This window comes from Dermacentor silvarum, chromosome 3, assembly GCF_013339745.2.
Source record: "Dermacentor silvarum isolate Dsil-2018 chromosome 3, BIME_Dsil_1.4, whole genome shotgun sequence".
In the NCBI taxonomy this organism is placed as follows: domain Eukaryota; kingdom Metazoa; phylum Arthropoda; class Arachnida; order Ixodida; family Ixodidae; genus Dermacentor; species Dermacentor silvarum.
This window is the reverse complement of record NC_051156.1, coordinates 212,018,081-212,040,525: the sequence shown is the minus strand read 5'-3', so window position 1 is coordinate 212,040,525 and position 22,445 is coordinate 212,018,081. Positions and strand designations below refer to the sequence as shown.

The window sequence follows — 22,445 nt, the reverse complement described above, 5'->3', positions numbered from 1 at the left end:
TTTTCTGTAGACCCGCCGTGGTTGCTTAGTGGCTTTGGTGTTAGGGAGCACAAGGTTGCGGGATCGAATCCTGGCCACGGCGGCCGCATTTCGATGGGGGTGAAATGTGAAAACACCCGTGTACGTAGTTTTAGGTGCACGTTAACAAACTCCAGGTAGCCAAATTTTCCAGAGTCCCCCACTACGTGTGCCTCATAATGAGATCGTGGTTTTGGCACGTAAAACCCCATAATTTAATTAAGCTTTCTGTAGATATATTTAAGAATACAAGGCTAATTGCCTTTGATTATCCCACTCTGAATGTGCAGGTGTTAGCTTGTCAATTCGCAATGCGAGGGAAGGGGCTGGGGAGCGGGGACATTTTATTTACTACCCACACAGCTTCCTTGTCAGACCTTGCAGATTGGCTGAATAGAGCATTGTGATGTGAAGTCTATGGGTCGAAACAGTAGTTAGCACCATAATGTGGATCCACCTTTAGCCTACTTTTGTTATGAGGCCTTAAGTGACTACAAGAACGGCTGTTGTATGCTGGGTAATAGTCCAGGCTTTTTAGAGCATGCTCGAATCAATGTAGATTGAATTCAATGCAGGTTGAGCACTGCTACACTTTGCTTTCAAACACTCTTGACTTTCGCTTTGTTTACAACCAGAAAAATTTCATAGAGGTAAACTTCATTGAGGGTTGAAATTGCATGTGTATATAAATTGAGGCAGTTAGAAACTGTTTAAAAGAGGTATAATTTTGAGTGCTTGTCTGCTTGCATTCAACATGAATATTCATTAGGCCGTTGTCAGTTGGTAAGCACGGCCCCAGTAAATTTTGCTTGATGGCAGTATTGGTCTTTGTTGTAAAGAAGAAAGGCTTAACGAATCTACTGCAGAAATCTGAAATCTTTTTTTACGAGCAAGGAAATATGCAGTGGGGCATAATTACATTGTACCGATGTTAGCCACTTACTGCTAGGCATTTACTTAAAGGTGCACGATACTTAGTGGCTGTGGCATTCACCTGCTGGAGAGCAGAATGAAAAAATGCTTGTGTGCCATGCTCATGGCATGCGTTTAAAGAAAAACACACAGGTGCACAGTCAAAATTAATCCAGAGGTCCCCCACTACAGTGTATTTCATAGGACTTGGGTTGTTTCTCAAGTTAACAGAGTACTGACAAAAAATTTCAAAGTTGCAATAACTTACGTGATTGATTTCTGTGGACACACACACAAAATCTACGAAATATGCGGAGTGAGTGTAGCTTGCGACTTATTTTAATTTTAAAATATGTGCTGGCAGTCAACTGCAACGTCCAGCACCCTGCAACATCGACATCAACGTGAGATGTCTTGTAAGCATTGCGAGGCCAAACTGACAGCGTTACGTCCCGAGTTTTTTTCGTTGCAATTGTGCCTATTATGCACCAAACAGACCGTGCTGCTTGCGGTTTTGCTTGTCCCAAGACCGGGGCTATGGTGCTGTGCCACTACGCAGGCTGCACTGCTAGTCTTTCTCTGCTTTGGTTCCTGGGAAAACACTTTTCGTGGCAAAACTTCTCATTCTCAAGCGTAGAAAAAATTATCTTCCACTTGCCTCTGCTCTATTCTTAATCAAATTTTGCAGAAATATCGCATTTTATTTACTGAATAGTTCAGTATAACACTTAGCACTCTTATTCGCGTGGTTCTTAAGAAGGGGAAAAAAAACATGAGAAAGTGCCTTCGGCTTTGGGGAATTCAGCTGCTGCCAAGGAAGCACTGGCGTAAACTTGTGTTGCTGCCTCCCGGCAGCTTTGCACGTCAAAGCAGCCATTCTGGCAGGGTTGCCACGTGGGAAAAGTGGTTGGCTCGAAGATGCTTACGCCTAAAAGTGATCGGCCACGCCTAGTGTCTGCAGAAAATTGTTGCCACTGGACGATGAAATGAGGACGACAAAGACAGTGAGGCAGAGAAAAACGACTAGCAACACAAATCTCATGTGCCAGTTGGCTTATCTTAGTTTTGTGCGGTCACGTGACCAGCTCTGTTTACGAAGCCTCCTATGAAATTACACCCCTCTCGTTGCTCTCTGCAGTTGAAACTTGGACTGGTCACTATAAACAAGGCTTCAAATAATTACCTGTTGCATGCTGAAGCAAGCAAGGTTTCATGCAATGATGACTGGGTCATTAGCTACTTACTACAACAGAAAAGACGAGATCCAAAATTTTTGTCAGTGCCCTTGAAACCTATCGGCAGGTCGGTCAGCCCAAAAAAAAGGTCTGTTGTTGAGTATGGGCGTATTGCATGAGGGGTGCTCCCAATCTTGTTCGAGCTTTTGCATGCCAGTTTCTAAAGCCATTTTTAAAGCTTTGTTCAGCCACTCCAGCATTCTAGATGCACCACGTGTAGTGCAGTCCCAGATTTAAAATCTGTGTTCTTGTGGTTGTGATTTTTATTCACTATGTGCACTTGTCAATTTCCAATCAATTGAATTTTTCTAATGGGTGTCTTGCTATGTGTGTGCGTGCTCCAATCATAACTCCCACAAACAGATGCCTTGCAGCAAGGTGCTTCACAGTTTGAGCAGCAAGCTGGAAAGCTGAAGAGGAAGTTTTGGTGGAAAAACTGCAAGGTGAGTTAACTGCACTTGTATCTTCTAGTGGACATGCAGGCAGAGGCATACAATGTTTGTTCCAAATCTGCGCTGCTAACTGCTGGATGCTTCCTAACCGCAGGACTAATGTGATAAAAAAAAAATATCCAACACATGGCACACATCTTGTTGGCCATTCTTGTGCATACTTGCCACCTCTCCCAAATGTTCTGTGAAGTTTACGAATTCATGCCTGTTCTATGATTTTATGAATGTTTATTCAAATCTTGCGAAAACGTTTCCCTTGTCGGCCTCCAACCATACCCTTGGAGGTAATCTGATTCTGAAAGGACATCGGAGGGGTACCAGCTTGGGACATGTTTATGCAGACAAGTTCGTGAAGCACTCCAAATCAGCAACAGGGAAGTCGCTGAAAAGTCACTGCAATCTAAAGAAAAAAATAATCAATGTGCTGCTTGTCAGTTCTTGCTTGTTTCAAGTTTTCGGGTGCCTCTGTGCTGCGTCTAAAGGAAACTGGAGTTGGCCCCAAACTAAAGTGTCTGAAAAGGGTCTGAATTGCTGAACGGCTGTGCAGCACAAATATGACTGTCTGAATGCTGTCCCCTTCTCTCTATTTCTTTCCTGTCTCATGCAACCTTACTTCGGATAACGCACACATCCACAGATGATCGCCATAATGGTGGGGATCGGTGTAGTTGTTGTAGTGATTATAATTGGTAAGTACAGTGTACACTCTTGCTCGATACTGGTTGGCATGGGCCTGTCACGGCCATTTGCTTCGTCACACCCTCTGCACGCCGTGTCTGAGCATTTCCTGCTTGTCCTGCCAGCCAGAAGTGTAACGAAAATCGTCATGCTTGGTCAGTCCCTAGGACACAGGTGCAGCTGCACTTCATTTAAGGCCTACTGTATTTATGGAAAGCAGCAGGAAAATACCTAACTGCAGCTATTCCTAGTTGGTGGAGAGGACAAGCGCTAGAGAAGGGAACAATACCAAATTTGAAGGCTGCCAGCTTTCAACTATGTTTATTACCAATAGTTAGGCCATGCATATGCAGGAGTGAAGGAAGAGGAAAGGGATCAAACATATAAAGTTGACTTAGTGGAGGGTCAGTTTCCTGTCGAAATCCAAATTGCTCGACCTTGCTCATATACGAGACTTCAAAAAAAGATTGTTATTAAAAGACAGCAAGGGGATATAAAATCTCGTGTGGCAGCACAACCTACCAGATATTTGCTGTGTTAGCTTCAGCCTATAAATTTCCAACCCACCTAAGCCTCATCACTTGTGCACAGTTGTACCATTAACCATAGCAGCTATATATGTAAATGCTTAGATTTTCCTCCTAACTGAGCATAACTGGTAGGCTATAACTGAGGTGTAGTGTAAATGAAGTTGGTGTACCCCTGCAACTGGGGCATAAAGGGACTGCCATTTGCATAGTTTGTCTGGTCTGAGATGCTTGCTTTAGTTGTGTTCTCCTACACCTTATGAAGTTGGGCCTTATGTTTCTTGTTCTTATTTTTTGGTTTGCAGATGTGGGCCATCTTAATTGGTGTCATTGCAATCATAATTATTATCATTATTGGTAAGCCTTTGTTCCTTTTGTTTCTTTTCTCATTTTGTTGCCAAGAGCTTACCTTGTACTATATACTACTGGGTATTTCAGCAAACACTTTCAAAAAAATTTTAAAGGTTGCCTGTGGCAGATAGCACAATTCTGGTTCATGAGCTGGTCTACTCGAAGAGGCGGACATAACTTGCACAAGAAATTGAAATACATAATTGACTAATTGACAAAAAATCACTAATTAAGTTTTTAAGGAATTACCTTATGGCCTATATTGCAATTTACAAGTTCCAATCATGGAGTTTGCAAGGCGGATCCATTTGGAACGAATTCTCTTGACACTGGTTTCGAGATATTAGTTCCAGAACTTTGAGCAGAAATGCATTGGCATTTACAGTTACTTTTGTGCTTGAATGCATAAAATGATGTTTTGTTAAGGAAGTAACTGGAACGCCATTCTATTTCTCTGCAAAGTTCTGGAATTAATATCTCGCAACTGGTGTCGTCCTGAGAATTCGTTCCAAGTGGAGATCCGCCTTGCGAACTCCACAGCTAGAATTTGTAAAGTGCAATATGGGCCAAATGTAGTTAAAAAGTTCATTAGTGTTTTTTGTTAATTAGTCGATTATGCATTTCGATTTCTTATGCAAGTAATGTCTGCCTCTTCGATTAGACCAGCTCGTGAACTAGAGGTTGTGCTATCTGCCACAGGCAACCCTTGAAAATTTTTTGGTGTTAGCTTAAACACCCTGTATATATTTTTAATTTCTTGCCATGCTCTTCGTTTATTATGCAGAAATTCTATATTCCACTAGGCTACTGTTATATTTTAGTTTTATCGTTTTTGTTCTGTTTTGCCCTGTGTTGGTTTATCTACAATTTGTCAGGACTTCGAACAAGGAGTTAATAATGCCAGTAGGCAGGTACTCATGGATATCAGAAAAGATAATTATTTAAGGAACAAACATGAAACTTGATAAATTTATGCTGCTAATCTGAGTCTTGTCAGTAATAAAAGTAGGCATGTTTTCTTAGCATTATAGTATCTATCCTATTATGCTAGAATTAGGTTAACTTGTGAGTGCACTCGGAAGTTAATCTTACTCATGTCCTGGTCAGGAGGACATTTGTTTGAGAAAAAGACAAAAGCTGTGATGCTGTTCAGTGCACGTAGGGCAATAGGAATAGATGCGCTACTAGTCATGTTTTTCCGCTAAACAAATTCTTGGAGAGATAGAGGCAAAATGTAATTACTTGTGTGGTACTACTTATGTTCTCCTAATTTTTAGCGCTAAAAAGTTCATGTATTTTTGTTAAGGCACAGATCCCATGGTACTTTAATATTCACATGTTTCAGCACCTATTGTGTTGTATGACAGAGGCTGTCAGCTGGGGGTTGGTGTTTAGTAAGCCATGCTGTATGTTTCCTTCCAACATTCCACCAATGTGAAAGGAGCCAGTCTGTACCAAGATTTTGGTGCACGTTAACATTCAGTGGTTCAAAATTTACTCTGAGCTCCCTTCTAAGGCATGCTTTGTTGCTAAAAGTGTGGCTTTTGGACATATAAGTGTCAGGAATCATTATTCTTGCCACATTAAGGTCTTTACATGTGCAGCATTTTTGGCTGGCAGGTCAACTTTTCTGGCAGGGAAGCTGCCTGCTGGACAGGCAGATGTCTGTCAGTGTTTCTCTTTGTGCATGATTCTTTTTGTCCTGTTATGTGTATTGTGCCAAATGCATGCTGCATCTGACTACTGACTGGCTTGATGTGCATTTTGCTGGCGTTGTTACCTTACACTGCGAAGTTGCCATTTTGGTTGCAGTGTATGCAGTGCAGATGCTCTGCAACCTGCCCTCTTGTTCACTATGACTATGCTAAAGCCTTTTTTATCACAAGAAGACATGTCTGCAATGTCTGATGCGTAGACATTGTAAACAGAACTTTCTATAGTGAAAACTGTTTGTAAACAGCACCATCCACAGTTAGGTGAGCATAGGAGCCTTCACTCCTAGCTCTTTCCTGTTACATTCTCTCGCGACTTCTTACGTGATCGAACATTTGTACTTTTCCCCTTAATTTAGCAAACACCTAGCTTACAAAATGGCGTCATGTGTAAGAGCAAGAAATAGTGGAAAAGGTGGTTGCTATCACAAGAATACTGAAATAAAGATAACAGCTACAAGTTGCTGATGCCATTGTTTCACATAGGTTTCGTTTTGCACGGAGAAACTATTTGAGCGGGCTTACTAATGGCAGAAATGTTTGTTGTCCGTTGCAAGGGCCTCTTGAAATTTGTTGTAAGCCTGCCTATGGTTAGCAAGTAGGCTCAAACATCCTACATGTAAGAGATGTTAGTAGGCTCGGGTTAAGGGTACTATTCGGAGGCCTTGTTTCATTTAGGATGTGTGCCTGCCATGGTGGCTCAGTAGGTGTCGTGTTCTATTAATGAGTGCACACACTGTTTTAGTAAATCATTCAAGCTTTATTAATAACCAATGTATACCTACGCCTGGCAATACATAGATACAGAACGGAGGTCACAGGGTCAGAGCGACAGGGGGGGACCTCCTGCATAACAAGTACACTACTGATTCCTGTCAGATGGACAGATTTAGTGTCACTTTGAGCAACTAACAGAGAGCAAGTGCACCTTGCTGTTAGTGTCATTCACAGGCTGTCACACGGAAAGGTGTGACACAGAAAGCAAGTGTCACTGTAGAACACATTAGCAAGCATGTGCGTTTGTTGCGCTCTTTGCTGCATCGAATTGTTTAGCCGTGATACCAGTGCTTCAAAAAAAACTACCCAATGCAGTTCAGCACCAATTTCGAAACCACATTTTTTGTTATTTCAAAAATTATGCCATTGCCATAAAAACCGCCATTCTTCCTCTACCAATGAAAGCTGTCTAGTTTTTTTGGCACCAACACTTTGCCACTATCAGAAAACTCCCAACATGTAGTGCATTGCCCAGGTGCTGAATGCAGTGCTGTCTTGTCTTGGCTCATGGCTATCAATCATGTTAACGTTATGTAAATATTGTCCAAAGTAGCAAGTATGTAATGTGCGAACTGATTTACCTGCCGGCACTGCCATCAACTCCTGACACTTTCCTCTATAGCAGCACTCCTCCTGCTGCACTTGCTGCTATCATGTTAACATTGTTATGCAAATATTGCCCAAAGCAACAAGTATGCATTGTGCCTTGTGCACTTGCCGCCTGCGATGAAATACGCTTGCTCAAAGTGTCAGCAAGTTTGCCCCTGGAGCTAGGGTGTAATCGTACGTCCCGGTGCCTGCCCTTGTCAGAGTGGCATGTGAGCTTCTGCCACAGATTGCGCATCGGACACAAAATGAAATGGGAATGTTGTCATGGCAGGCACACTTGGTCTCTTAATGCATATTTGAATGTTGAAACATGGCAGAGGAAGTTCGAAAGCTTTTAGCATAGTGTAGCATCTGTTGAATCGTACTGATTCTAAGCATTCGTTTTCATCCTGCACAAGCGTCTCCTTTAGCCAAACCAGAACCTCTGCAATAGAAATTAAAAAAATATATTTTTGAGCCATGAGCTCCTTCAATCACCCGTGTTGCTGTTTCCTGCAAGAATGCATTTTGCACCCGTAGTGCAGATCTCTTGCCTCGTGAAACTTTTGTCGGAGCAACACGTTGCATTCTGGTGAAGTTTCAGTAGTTGAGCATGGTAGATACAGAATGCAGATTTCCCTTTCTAACTTTTTTTTTTATTTGACTGCACATAACTTAGCCCCAGTAGTGTGCTTCTGCCCCTTTTGCCCCCCCCCCTGCCTTCCCTTTTCACAATGCACGTCTTTTTTTCTCGCATTTCACCATCTCTACTTTGCTGAAGCATTGGTTTCTGTGTACATATGTGCACGGTTGTCCACTATTAGGAACTCATCACTATTCAGGGAGATGCTATTTCAGCATTTCGCCAACCTTATGTCAACGAAATACATACCTGATGCGGTTCACAATGTGATATCTGTTCATTAAGCGCCAGTGTGCATTCCAAATTTAAGTTGTGATGAGTGCTTGGATACTGGTGATGAACTTACTCTTAAGTGGACGACTGTGTACCAACATAAATAATGGTAATTTGGTCTTGGAAGGTATTGATAGCATTCCCGAAATTAAGTGCCAAGAATTTGTCAAATCTGACACATTATCAGTTTATTTTTATTTATTTTTCTTTGTTAAATGAAGTACAACAAAGCTTGGCATGAGCTTAGTCAGTCTAAGGCCTGCTTGTTAATTCTTGATAAGCATACACACAACCTATGGTTTTGTGTGCTTGTTGCCTTATGAGTAATTGGTGAATGAATGCAATGAAAACAGGGTTGCAAATAAACTAGTTGACATAAAATACCTGCTTTGCTCCTTTTAGACAATTAAAACATGCCGTTTCTGACAAAAGCAAATTCTGCACTGTAATGGCTTAGTCGAACTCTGCAATGATGCTCTGCCATTTTTTTTTTTTTATACATTAACCTGTTGACATGGTCAAAACTAATTACCAGCCCTTCACTGTGGCATCTCTTATAGGCCCACTGTGAAGCCTATGGGCTGTGCTGCAGTTCGCATGTGTTTTGAACAGGTCACATTAAAGGGGACCAAATTTTATGGCTATAAAAAGCCTGCTGTATGCTTCCTCTGTATGCAAGGACACTGTGTTTGACACAGCAAATGAATAAAGTATATTTTATTTTGCTTCCAAAGAGTGCCTAAATGCTCGTTATCGCGATTGACACTGACGTCACTTTGTTGGAAGCATAACGAAAGTTTTAGTGACGTCCTACCACATCAGAGTGAGATACAACGAGCGGTGACCCATACCACCGGGCAAGTCTAGGTAGCCTCGAGTCTAGAGTGTAGTGAGCCGCATCGGACGTAGACATAGTCTGAATCGGAGCTGCTACAGCTAGCCATGACAACTGTCGGCGTGGTTTTGTTTGCCTGTGCTGGTACAGAATGTGTGTGCGAGAGCAGACAATGCAGCAGTGCGTGCGTCACAGCTTTGTGGGCCCACGTGACCAAGCCTCCTAGACAGTCCAACTTGGCGCCCAGAAACCGAAACCGAAAATCGTTCACAGGAATAATGCGATATGAAATTATTTGCAGAGAATATACGAATCTTTGAGCATGTGTCATGCTTCCTGACACAAAGAACGCACAAGCCACAAGTTTGTCTCAACCCCTTTAAAAGGTGATCTAATTATTTGCCATGCTCTCGATGAATTACATGTTCATACCATAATTATAGATAACAGCTGCAAAAAAGAAGTCAAGAACTTGGGAGAAAGGATGTTCATGTCAGTACTGCTTAAGATCAACCAAGGGCAGTTATATTAGCTGAGATTAAGGGGTAGAAATAGAGTTGGGCTGGCCATGTTAAGTGTGGAGCCAGGTAATCAGTGGTCCTTAAGTGCAACAGAATGAGCTCCGAGGGGAAACACAGTTGAGGTTGTCTGAGAATTAGGCGTTTCGATGAGATAAGGAAATTTGAAATTCGCAAACTTGATCAAGTCAGCTGGCTAAGTTGAGAGGCAATGTGTAGCTGCTGTAGTGGCTTTCTTGCATGGCTGAAATCGGGTAAAGATATTGAGAATGATGGGACGGAGCAAAGCAGGTCTTGCATTCAGTAACCAAACACACAAAAAAAAAGCTTGACTTAGCATAAATACAAGGGTAGCAGTGATGCAGCACACTATTTTGATGTTAGTGATAGTAACTCTTACGACACCTGACATTGGACGCATTATGCTTGGTCCTTCATTGCACAAGCAGGCCTAGCTGTAACAATAACCACAAGAACTGGAATGTGCATCAGGCTTAAATTTGCAGCTGAATGTTGGGGCATGTTAACATACATTTCCTGACAGGCTGCTGCATTTAGAATAGATGTAGCCTTTGTTAAAAGAAAAGCCACTGCACACACAACTACCATGTCTGGCCAGCCACCTGTTGCATTTGCCCTGCTTTGAAGCTCTGGAGAAGTATGCAAACTCCCTTCCTTACTCATCAAAAGATTTATAGCACAAGGAGTTGCACAGACACAACACAACGCAACCAGGGCTTGACACCTCCTGCACTCGTAGTGGCTACGTTTCTTTTGACAAAGGCCTATTCTTTTGACACCAGTCCCTATTGTTACACCCAATGCTTTTAAATTGTCAGTTGCTTGACCTCTTCCGTGCTGTGCTGTTATCCGGAATTCTGGCCAAGAATGGACCTTTTACTGTGGAATCCTTTACAAAAAACGTTAGACAATATTTTAAGGTGTTATTCATACAAAATCTAAACTACTTATTGCTGAAGTGAAGCGTAACAATGCAATAAAAAGAAAATGACAAAAACTGATAAGTGTAATCGATGAGGAAATTAAAATTGCAAAGGAAATGAAAAATGTCATCCATGAGCTGAGCTCATTCTTGGCCATTTTTACGAGAAACGCTTGGACAAACCCAGCTCATCCATGGCACGGAAGGGATTAGGTCTCTTGGGGCATGTGATGCCTTTTCGGTGCCTTCCGTGCCCTCATGCATGCAAACTTCAAACAGCTTTAAAGGCAGTAGTAGAGATGGAGCATGTGTATATGGACTACAAGATGGCACGTATTTTATCAGTCTTGGAGGTCAAGCCACCTTTTGCCACGCGTTTGGTTAGTGCGGGCTAGTCTCTGAGGCCATGCCACATGTCAGCTCTCCTCATTAGACAGTTCTAGTTTACCGCTAGCGTAATAGCGGGGTTACGGGAAATAGCATTACCATTCCGCAGACCTTTTTCGTGCTCACGGGGGTATTGACAGGAATTCAGGGCGCAAGCTCCTTTCCCAAGCGTATCACCCCTGAAGGAAGTCGAACGCCAGGCCGGGGTACGCATGTACCCATTTGAACGGACTTTGCAGTTTTAATATAGCGTGATAGCGTAGTTTACGTGCGGGACACTATTCCAATACGCTTTGAATTTCGCATGCATAGGGCACCTAAGTGATTCTATGTGTGGGTGTGTCCGGAAAGTGCGAGAGGCAGCGCAATGGAAGCTAGCGCGTTGTATTTTTACTTCCCATGTCTGCCGATCTGCAGCGAAACAAACAAGCAGTACAAGCTGTTTACCATAGCCTTCGCAATCTTCGCATCTCAGAGGCCATATGCCGTTGTAACGCATATCTCCCGATTTTACCGATAGGTGACGCTCACATCTCGGAGAAAATTTCTCTCGTTAGGCTTAGGCACGTTTGAAACGAGAAGCGATCTCGAAAATTCCTCAAGGTTATCCAAGATACTGTCGTCGAAGCAGCCCAAGACTAAGCGAAAGCCATTTACACAGTGATTGGCTATGAATGAAGTGAATTCGACAAAAACAATGCGAAATTCAGTTCGAAGCGGGCGGCCAAGAGCACTGTCATGCTGTACGTAAACTACGTAAAGCACGCAAACACGGTTATGTTAGATCTGAGAAATAGCGTGTGTCCGGTAAGCGGTATGGGTCAATTAGCATTCTGCGCATGTGCATTTCGATCCCAATATTCCGCTAAGCCCACTATTACGGTATCCACGCTAAACTAAAGCTGTCTATTGTCTGTTGTGGCAGGTGTGGTGAAGTTTGCCTGGAAGGCATGGAAGGCAACGGAAAGGGCTCGTGGTTTCTCAGAGGTTCTGGGCAGAACATTAAAACTAGGCATGATTTATCAATGTTTTGGCATAGTGTTACTTTCCTACCATTACCGGCTGCCACGGCTGTATGCATCAAGTTTATCGACCACTCCATCCAGCAGACCATTTCCGCCGATAACCAGTGATAGCTTACCCCCACAAAGCCCAACCTATAATTTTTTGATACCTGAGAATTCTTATTTTAGTGCGGGAAGCTTAATGGGTGAAGCCCACAGGAGCATTTTTGATACACTGGAGTGAAGTTTCAGTTGTAAATGCTTCATAAATCTAATAACAAATAAATAATAATTGTAGCTCAAGTAACATTTCCTTTTTTTTTTTGATGCATGTACTCTCCATGGCCAGATATAAAGGGGAACAAGTTGTTCTAATTTTTATTGATTTGAAATGGTCTTTTGGCGTTGTGGGTTTAAGGTGGCAGCACCCAGGCTGCATACTTCAATCTTAATTCACCCCTGCTACTGCTCTCATGTCATGACCGTAAGAAGTAAATCCTAGAATTGGCCTTTTGCTAGTGTCATCTCATTCCGAGAAGGAATTATCAATGCTTTGTCATTATTGGGATCAGCTGTTTGTTTTGACACTGCTAGGCCTAAGAATAGACACCACTGAGCTACTAAGGTGCTTAGATTTCCACCTGCCAGATGGCGCCACAACATTTAGCGCAGATTTCTTTTTTGTTTTTTTAATGATTGTGTGCCAAATTTTTTCTTGGCCTTGCCCGGTTTCATACACACTGTCCGGTAAACTCCAGACATGCGCTGTCATGGCTGCTGGTTCTATCAAGAAAGGTGGTGGGATGGTAATGCTATGCAAAAACATTTCGTAGCCTTTATTAGATAGGCAGTTGAAGGTGTTTTAGCTTATCGTGCCAGTTGCAGCCATTTTAGCTCTCTTCACTTGTGCTGCTATCGTGTGCCACCTTTCCCCATGCCTTCGTTTTCATATAACTGTCCTTGTGCCTTTCTCTCTTCCCCTGTCCCTCAACCTTCTCATTCTCACCTTCCACATCTATCTCGCAATGCTATCCTCCCTCTGTCGTGTTGTGGCCATGCACGCACAGCGTGGTTCATGACATAAGAAGTGGTTTCGGCCCGGGGGAGCACCCGAAAATTCCGAAGAATGCGGTTCGCCTGTTTCATTTTTTTCTTCTCCTGGCGGTTCTTCTTCCTCTACGTGGTCTGCTGCTTCACCACCTCTTGAGGAACGTTCCTTTCTGCTCTTGTAACTTTTTTTCTTTCTCCCTCTTTCACCTGGATACTTTGGACCACTTTCTCAAGTTTTGAATTTGTTGGCACCCTCAGAGCCTGCCCTGTCCTTTGCAACAGTACTACACACTGTGTTCATCACAAGGACTACTCGGATCTAAAAATGGCGTTAACTGCTGTCATCATGTTGTGGATATGTATTTGTCATTATTACTATGTGCACCCCCACTTTTCGCACAAGCCCTGATTTTTGCCTACTGTGACGGCTGCACAGTGGCAAACGACAGCATATTTCTTCCTTCATCTATTGTCCCGGGCTTTGCTGTTAGTCTATTTTATTTATTTTATTTTATTTTTTTTTTGCTGCTTTTACAGTTTTGATATTGCAAAAGTTACGTTTAGTAATCAACTTCTGTCTTTCATCTACATCCTCATTTGCTAGATTTACCCCAACAGCAACCATCATTTTTTCTTTGTAGTTTTTCGACCGTCACCGTACATATTCAGTTTAAAGGATGTATGGCTGATAGAAATGGTGACGTGACTGAGTGACCATCTAGTAGCGTTTAATTTTCCTACGCACTGTGGAATGCAATGGGTAGTTGCACCTTTTATGAGTGCATTCGTTTATCTGCTTGATGGTGCTGCTAGGGCTTGTGAAGCAGTAAGTTTCTCATACGAATGAGTCTTACTTGACCAGGGCAGAGAAACAGCTACATTTATATTGCTCTTTTCTTTTTTCTTTCAAACAAGGCAGTTCTTAGCTCGCCTGCGTTTTTCCCTTGCATGAGAGAAGGGGTCTTCATGACATTTGATTGTGAAAACGTTCACTTTGAAGTGAAATTTGCCTATACATATGTCTCGTTAAGAGACAGCTGAGTGGTGTGTAGGTTGTGCTTGAGGTAGAAGAGTGCATATTTGTGGCCATGAAGCATGGTACGTAATTATTTATTCATTTTTTGCTTAATGGTAGGGTGGCCCATAGCATTATTTAAAAGCACAGGACAGTCTTAGCTCTTTCTGACATGTCACGCAGTGGTCACACTTCGACACAAGCAACTTCTTTATTTCGATGTCATCTAGGCGAGGTTCGCTGCAAATGACTCTTGACAATGGAATGCAGTGATGTATCCATAACTGCAGTTGTTTGGCTGTGTGCAGTCTGTGGTCATGTGTATGTTTGTGTATGTGCGTGTGTGCTTACAGCTTGGTGTGCGAGCGTTCTGCGTGTGTTTGGCCTGAACGTAATTATGCCTGTGGCTTCTTCTTTTGCTGCTGATGGTGGTGTTGTTGTCAGGCTGTGTTTATTAACCATGTGGCAGAGAGCACTGTGGCGCATTGCTTCTGTCGAGTCACAACGATGTTCTCTCGTGCAAATTGCATTAACGTGGACGTGCGTAGTAATCTCGGTGTACCACACTGTCAGAATTGCTCTGTGTAGTTCCTCCTGCAAAATACAGTACAGAAGGTACAACTGCTCAGTATCTGCACGCAAGTGCGCAGCCTTTGATAGCTGCCACACCACAATAACCTCTGGAATTATTGGTGAGCTCAAGCACATTTACTGTGAAAAGCTCGGCATGGCTGATCAGCTACACGCACTTAGGCGTTACTAACCTCTAGCAACTGGTTAACAGCTTGCAAGCTGCGCTCCTGAGTGTTGATAGTGTCAGCTGTGAGCTTTCTTACGTGCCTGTACAGTCTTGCAAGAAGCTTTAAAGCCACTCTGGGAGTGACAAGGTCGGTCTTAGGGTTCCTTTAACACTCCTGGAACCTGGCCAGAGCGGGCAGCACTGTCCTTCACTATGTCTGGGACTTTGTAACATCAAAAGCTCCACAACAGACCCAGTTTTTTCACTTGACGGTCAAGAATGGAGTGGCTCTGAAACTTCCTTCAAATTGCATTTCAGTGCAGATAGCACTGTATTCAACAGTGGATGCACTGGTGTCAAACAGCCTGCTTGTGTTGGCCTTTGATCAGTGCACACAGGCTAGGTGCATTGCTCTGCCATACCATGCATACCTACTGTGCCTGTCACCCCGAGACCTCCTTGGCCGTGCAACTAGAACTCTCCACTTGTAGTATTATTACAGGACGAGGCCCATTTTACGAAGACATCTGCGAAGTATCATGTTTGAAGCCTTGACTTTCATCTAAGCACCACTAAATTTCCTTGCTCTGTAAGATGCATTGTACTGCCTCGGCGATCTGGGCTCTTTAGCCCTTATTACCCTATTATTTTGTCTGTAGCTGCTTATTTCCCGTTGCATGTTGCAGATGCTCTCTAGTTTTTCTCATGACATATTTAGCAGGCAGTTTACTTTTCTTATATGGGTTGTTTTGCTACTAACATCATACTCGCAAGCAACTTTCTGTGACAATCAAGGGAAAGCTACGGAAGTGAAGTGCACACATGATAGCGCCCCCAAAAATAGTTCCTTGCATTTGTTTGAACTGGGCAACCAAAAATGTTAGCATCTTTCATAGGCTACAGTACTTTGGCAAATGCGACACTATTGCTAGGAGTAAGCTATGTTGACTCAGTATCTGCTTCGAGAAACTGAAGCAGAAAGTGACAACTCTTCCACACTAGCTTGTGCAGTAACACATGCCCTTGTTCATTGCCACAGAAATTTGTCTGCGGATATCTCAGAACCACCGCAGGCTTGTTTGGTTACTGCCACTGAGCTGAAAAATCAAAACTTGTAATGCTGTTGGCTGCTGAAAGCAACGCTAACAGTACGAAATCCAGTTAGAAAGGACATTGGCATAGCTGTGGATCTGAAATGTTGGCTTTCTTAGCTGTATACAAGCATGGAATTCCATAATTCTATAGCATTAACACATGGGCTTTTTCTTCCTCTCCCATCTATGAACCTGTCGTCAATGCGTTTCAAATTGTTCTAACGCTAGTTTTAAGTTCAACATTCCTGACATTTATGGTTCTCATATAGCCAAAGGTTGCCTCCAGTACTTTTAAGACATTGCAGCATCCTTGTACATTGGTTGGACTAGTAGCAAGCAAAGCAGTAAATTGATGTACAAATCCTTGTACATTGGTTGGACTAGTAGCAAGCGAAGCAGTAAATTGATGTACTTTAGTGCATGTAATTCTTGGTGGTGTTGGCAAATTTTAGTTGCATGCAACTGTATTGCAAGTCATAATCTTTATGGGGTACATAAAAATCTCTACTGGCATGCCGAATGATGGTTATAATGCAGTTTAAGTTGCAGTTGGGTTACTTTGCCTTGGTTTGAACATTTCTGGTACAACGCTGTTTTCTTTTCTCCTCCTTTTTTCCCCCAACTTTTTTTCTTTCCACTCTCCCTTCCCCATCCTTGAAAAAAAAACTTAGTTTGGGCATCGACAGGCTAAGAGGGTGAAAGCGAGCGCACGAGAAGAATGAAGTCGAGGAAGGAGGAAGAGGCACACCGCACAAAAGCCGAGAGAAAGAAAAATGTTTCGCCCGATTATTTTGTGCCGCACTCCACCACACAAGACTGAGTCAGTCACCAAGTGGGATTGTCCCATTCCCTTAGCATCGCAGCATCGCCAAATCGCTCTGGGACAAAACTATTTTCCCTCAGCGTGACGTGTTGTGGCGCTCATCGCTCTGTGTTGTATTGTTCACCATTGTTATCTTTCTTGTACTTTCATGGTGATGTCAGTTTCTTTTTGTTTTTCCGGCTGGTGTTTTTTTGATGCTAGCTGTATTATGCTCCTTGCAGTTGCTTTAGGTTGAACACTGATATGAAAACTCTGCTCATGGCTATGTGAAGGAGCTTGATTTTCCTTGTGCAAATGCTTCCTGGGTTGATGTGTGGTATGCCCTGGAAGACTGACATTGAGTTCCCCCTAATGTACTTGATGTCCTGAACAAATTGATATTTGTGCTTGGCATTAAATTGAGTTATTTTCGCCTTGCACCTCTGTGGTTATGCAGTAGGTAATACTGTTTGTATGAAGCTTTGGGCTGCTTTCCAGGGAAATCATGCTCGCGCTCTGCAATGTAACATACAAGGTGGCATGAGCTCCTCTAGAGGGCATCTTGTATGACCCACTGAGTTCTGAAGACATCTTGTAGTTTATACTTCAAGAAGGAGTGGCCATGAATTCAAAGAGTGGCCTCTGCTGCACTGGACCATATAAGACAGGCAGTTGTGCATTCTCATTAGCCAATAACCTTTTATAAGCCATGGTTGCTTACGATATGGCATTTCAAGGGCATTCAGAATAGGTGCTCTGTGATTGGCATCTGGACTTGGAATGGCAGATGTTCAGGGTTTAATTGTCATGACCAGAAACAGTTTCAACAGTCTTGGACCATGGCATGCAACTTAGGGGCCTTACTAGATGAACCCACAAGGTCTTTGGATGCACAGCATTTGTGTTACCTTTGTGTTGCTTTTACAGAGAATGGCATCCTTCTTGAATGAGTGTGGCGTCAACACGGCCGCTGCAGTTTGCTGTATGTGTCCAGATTAACATTCGGGGTCTTTGTTTACCAGGCCAGTAAATTGTGCAGTTCTTGTGGGGGTGTAAACTCATTTTGGCCCCTCCTCTGCCAAGATAACAGCAGTCACTCGACAGCTTGAATGCCGTGTTGTGGACGACAGGTTGAGACTTTTATGAAAAGGTTCTATGGAAAGCTCTGTCGTGTCTGTAAGGCAAAGTCCTTTCCAAGTCCAGGTGTTACTTGCAGTTTGCCGAAGCCATGTCTCTGATACGTTGATGCTAGTTGCGGAGTACGGCCTTTTGTTTCATTGCTACTTGTGGCGAGAACATATCTACAAACACAGGCCATCATAAGGCCGAGACCATGTGACCTCTTGAGAGCCTGTGCAGTCACTCGCTATTACTTAGCTTCACCTCGCAGTGTGATGTGTGTTGTTGAGCAAAGGGGCACTTTGGGGGCTTGTTTCCTTGTTGCTCGTGTTTATGTTGTCGCTTTTCCTTTTTTTTTTTTTTTCGTCGACGTTCTTGTTTCTGTTGCAGTTTATGCATCCACCTCAACCTCGTCGACAAAGACCAAGTGAATGTCCCTCCTCTCGCCCTGGGTCTTGAGGCTTCAGTGCACTATTTTTTTTATACCCAACTTCGCCAGTGCGAGAGCAGTGTGCAGCTGATACTTTTTTTCTTTCATTTCTTTTTCTTTTTTTTTTTTTCCTTTTGAGCTGTCAGTTTGCTGTCAGCAGTTGAAGGAATCGTAGAAGACTCCTTTTCTGACTTTACCTGCTTTCAGCATTTTTTTTTTTCATCTTTCACTGCTTGTCTTGTAATTAAAAGGGATGACTGCAGTACTGTTCTTTGTTAATGCTATCTATATAGGTACCGTCATTGTAAATGCGCGATATTCAAATTGAACTCTCGTACTGCTGCTGTTGTTTCAGGGCTTACTGTGAATTTGGTGTATATTATTGTTGACGCGGGAATCGAAATTGAATTCTCTCTCTCAGCTTGTGATGAAATATGTGCGTATGTATGCGTGCCGTGTGTGCATGTGCATGCAGTTGTGTGTGTGCGTGAGCCACTGGATGAGTTAGCACTTTTATTCTTCAGCTAAGTTGTATTTATTCAAAAGACTGCCAGCGTTGTAACATTGTGACCTCTCCTTCCTGCGTATTGCATGTACATAAATAACTTAGCTACAAGTGTTACTAGGAGAGGAGCAGCAGCGTTCACACCATCTTAGTGAAGTATGGCCTCCGAGAGTAACAGCGGACTGTCCAATCTTGGAGGCCATCAAGTTCATCGGGTCCAGCGCAGGCATACACCCACGCGGCGCACCGAGTGAAAAATTGGTTGCAAGGCAGCACTGCGTACGCTTAACTGGGTTTTGTGCAGTTGTATGCATGATTGTAGGGGACGCAGCTCTCACTGTATGGTGTGAACGCGGCTTCAGCAAAATGTCCCCCCCCCCTCCCCTCCGGGTGCACTGACGAGGCTTAACATGTGCACGTAGGTCGCTTTGCAGTGAGAGCACCAGTGTACAACCTAATGCGCTTGTCTAGCGAGTTTGGTAAGAATTGGAACCTGATAGTGGATTGTGCCTGGTAGCGCTGCACGAAATATGTGCAGCTTGGACGGGCGCACCACACTGCACTCCTAAAGGTTTGCACCCTTTGGGGCTTGTCTCGTCCCACTACAATAACCGTCCTATGCCTTGCTTGAGTTTCCTTTCTTGAAAACTATGCGCTCGCTACTTTCCTGTCGAGAATGCAATGTCATTCTGATAATGCGCATGCAGTTCGTGGCCTCGAAGTACCGGGCTCGCAGCGTTAAAGTGAGGCAATGCGGGCAAGACAAATGACTGTAATCGTTGAGGGACAAGATAAGCCCCAAAGGGCGCAAACTTCAATGCGAGTCGTGGAGTATCGCTAAGCGCTTAACTTCACGACTACAAGCAGCGCGAATGACGGACAAAATTTGCACAAGGTGAGACCTGATCTGAATACCTAAATACTGACCCTCAACTCTAATTTATGCGTTAGGTGACAGCGCTGGTGCTCTCGGTTGCGCGCACGTGCTTTTGAACGGCATTCCATGTTTGCGATGTCGCTTCTTTTTTTCCCCCGATTGTTTTGGTGGCTTGGACAGGTAAAATTAGCGAGTACGAGCCTTTGTCAGAGAAAGTGAGGTTGTAGGACAATGTTCGAAGAGATAATTAAGACGCACTAGTGGTGTCTGTAGAGTGGTCGGCTTCGCGAGCATCCAGAGCCGAAACCCGTAAGGCCCAGTTATCCGTAGTCCGAGGTTTAGCAAAGCAGCCGCCTGTGTTTCCCAGCCACGAACAGCGCTGTGTATGTGGCATTTGTGACGCACAGATTCGCCGAACACTGATGTTGTTGGCTGGAAGTTTGGTTGCTCCCTTTGGCGTGCTTTCACAGTCGTCGCGCTAGCGCCTGAACTCGCCCTCCCATTTAGCTAGCACACCTAGCTCGGCGACGCGTGCCCAACGATTCCGAGTCTTACTTCGACTATAAATAAGGTGTGTAAATGTCTCGCAACATTGATCGATATCGTGATCGTGGCCATTTCATTTATTTAACGCCGTGCGCAGGGTGTTTTTGGCGGGTCTCTTGCGGGAAAGAACCGCGCACACACGGCGTCCCAAAATGAAGCGCCTGAACGAACGCTAAGATTGTCGTGGGGTAGAATTACTCCCTAGAAGGTGTAACATATTTAAGCATATACTCCGCAGTGGTTGTAGAATTTGCTGGTCGCCATGGCCCCTGGTAATAGGTGCACGTACTCGAGAACTGAACTGTGCATCCTATTGATGCGAGAGTAGCTCCCCCCTTCCCCCCCCCCTCTTTTTCTTTTTTTTTTCTTTCTATAAACTGGCTAATAAGTTGAAAGTTCGTTGGGGTCAGCCGTGGGTAATGTGCTGGTCGTTTCTAAACAAGTACATTTTCGCTAGACGAGGAGCTTAAAAACGTGTTTAGGGGTGCAATTGTGCTCCCTAAACCATTCCAGTCCACCTCCCCCCACTTTACTCGAGTCCGCGGGTTATCCTGACTTTGGTGTGCATGTGTTTGTATGCGTCTGTGCATATCTAGCTTCTCTCTCTCCGCTTGTCACTTTGGAGTCTTCTCCAGCACGATTAAAAGAAAAATGCTGACAGCCGCTGTATAGCTGCGTATACTAACTGCAATTACAAACAAAACTATTCATGTAAATGTGTATAAACATAGAGGCATATATGCAGCGTGCGTCTGCGTGCGCGCGCGTGTGTGTATGAGTGTATACGCGTATCTCACTGTCTTTGAGGTCAAATGATTTTGAGGGTTTCCTGAAACCGCGCGGTTGGTTGGTGTGGACTTCCTCGTTTTTTCACACACTTGTGAAACATCGTGTTGTAGCGCTCTGTTAAACGTCCCGTTCTCTTTTTTTTTTTTTTTTTTTTGTGAGCTTTTGTTTTTCTTTTCCTGACGAGTGTGAGAGTTGGTGCGTGGTGTTACAATGACGTTGATTATTTAAGATATTGCGAGGATAGTCTTGGGAGAGAATAATAAAAGCACTAGCCTTTGAATCATTTCTCTGGCGTTGGCGTGAGTTATTTCGGTCCCCTGTTCGAGGCCCTTGCCGAATTTTCGTAGTGAGTTTGCGTCTACACTACACTAAAAGTCTAGCGCACTGTAGCGAAGCAAGGTCCATGTGCAAGTACAGCAACATGCTGTGTGTTTAGGAGAAAGCTATTAGCCACAGCACCGCAACACTGGATGGCAGCACTAGCGTTGGTAGCGAGCACCAAAGCCTAGATAACGATTTCGTGGGGCTGCTGAGGGAGATAGAGACAATCGAGTACAAATTAGATTGGAATGCTGAAAATGTAATAAAGCGGTGGAAATTCATCAAGGACTGCAGCAAGGATGTCCTCAGTCTCCCTTCACGATTTATGTTAACGGCATTGAAAGACGACTAGAAAACAGTGAATTAGGGTTTAATTAATCTCGCATGCGTAATGGACAAATGGTGCAACAGAAGATCCCCGGACTGATGTATGCGGACGACATAGTGCTACTAGCGGACAATGCAAGAGATTTACATACACTTGCGAATAAGTGTGGCAACTCGGCAACAAACTAGGCCTTAAGCTTAGCACAGAGAAATTGGGAATTATGATCATCAATGAAGAGACGAGTAATTACGTGGTGTCAGTTCAACAGCAAGTGATGCCCGTAGTCAAGCAATATAAATACCTCGGCGTATACATAAACAAAGCACCCACCAAGATAATCTGTATATAAAGGGGAAGCGGAATGCATTAATAATGAAACTTGGAACATTTTGGGGCCACAATAAATATGAGGCAGTGCATCTAAACTGGCAAGGAGTAATGGTGCCAGCGCTAACGTTCGCAAATGCCATTCTGTGCTTCAAATCGGATGTGGTCGGGGCTGGAAGACCAAAGATCGGTAGGCTGGTTGGCTTTGGGAGCCCACGGCAGAAATGCAAAAGTGAGGCATTGCAGGGTGACTTGAAACAAGGCCCAACCCAAGTCGTAGAAGCACAGCAAAATAAGTTTTGAAGAAAGACTAGGGAACATGGATCAAAATAAATGGGCGGCTAAAGTGCACCATTATCTTTATCTGAAAAGCGTGGGCACAGAATGGAGGAAGAGGTAAAGACCGTTGGCAACCAAGTACAGGATAATTGAAAGTAAGTGGACGACCAGGAGTCATCAGAACGAAAGTAAAACAGAGAGTGAATTGGCCGCAAAGAATGGAAATAAAAAAGACCACGGAGATTTACAAGAATGAGAAGAAAGAAATTAGATGGGAAAATCTGGGCTAACACGAAGGGAAGTGCCTTGCTATTCGAGGCTCGAGCTGGTGGTCTAAGGACATACCGGAGCAAATATTCGCATCTAGATGA

General features: G+C 43.6%; 1 protein-coding gene across 9 annotated transcripts in view; it reads left to right on the top strand.

Annotated features, from left to right (window-relative positions):
* LOC119446626 (vesicle-associated membrane protein 3-like) overlaps nucleotides 1-21,104 on the top strand; it is a 34,490-nt gene extending 13,386 nt beyond the window's left edge. For 2 of the 9 annotated variants that reach the window (XM_049664262.1, XM_049664261.1), the window contains exons 5-7: nucleotides 2,529-2,608; nucleotides 4,128-4,179; nucleotides 18,063-21,104. In XM_049664262.1, coding sequence (XP_049520219.1) covers nucleotides 2,529-2,608; nucleotides 4,128-4,179; nucleotides 18,063-18,103 — 173 coding nt within the window. In that variant the 3' untranslated portion in view covers nucleotides 18,104-21,104. The other 7 variants (XM_049664265.1, XM_049664264.1, XM_049664263.1 and 4 more) reach the window with 6 other exon arrangements.
* Nucleotides 21,105-22,445: the final 1,341 nt, after the last annotated feature.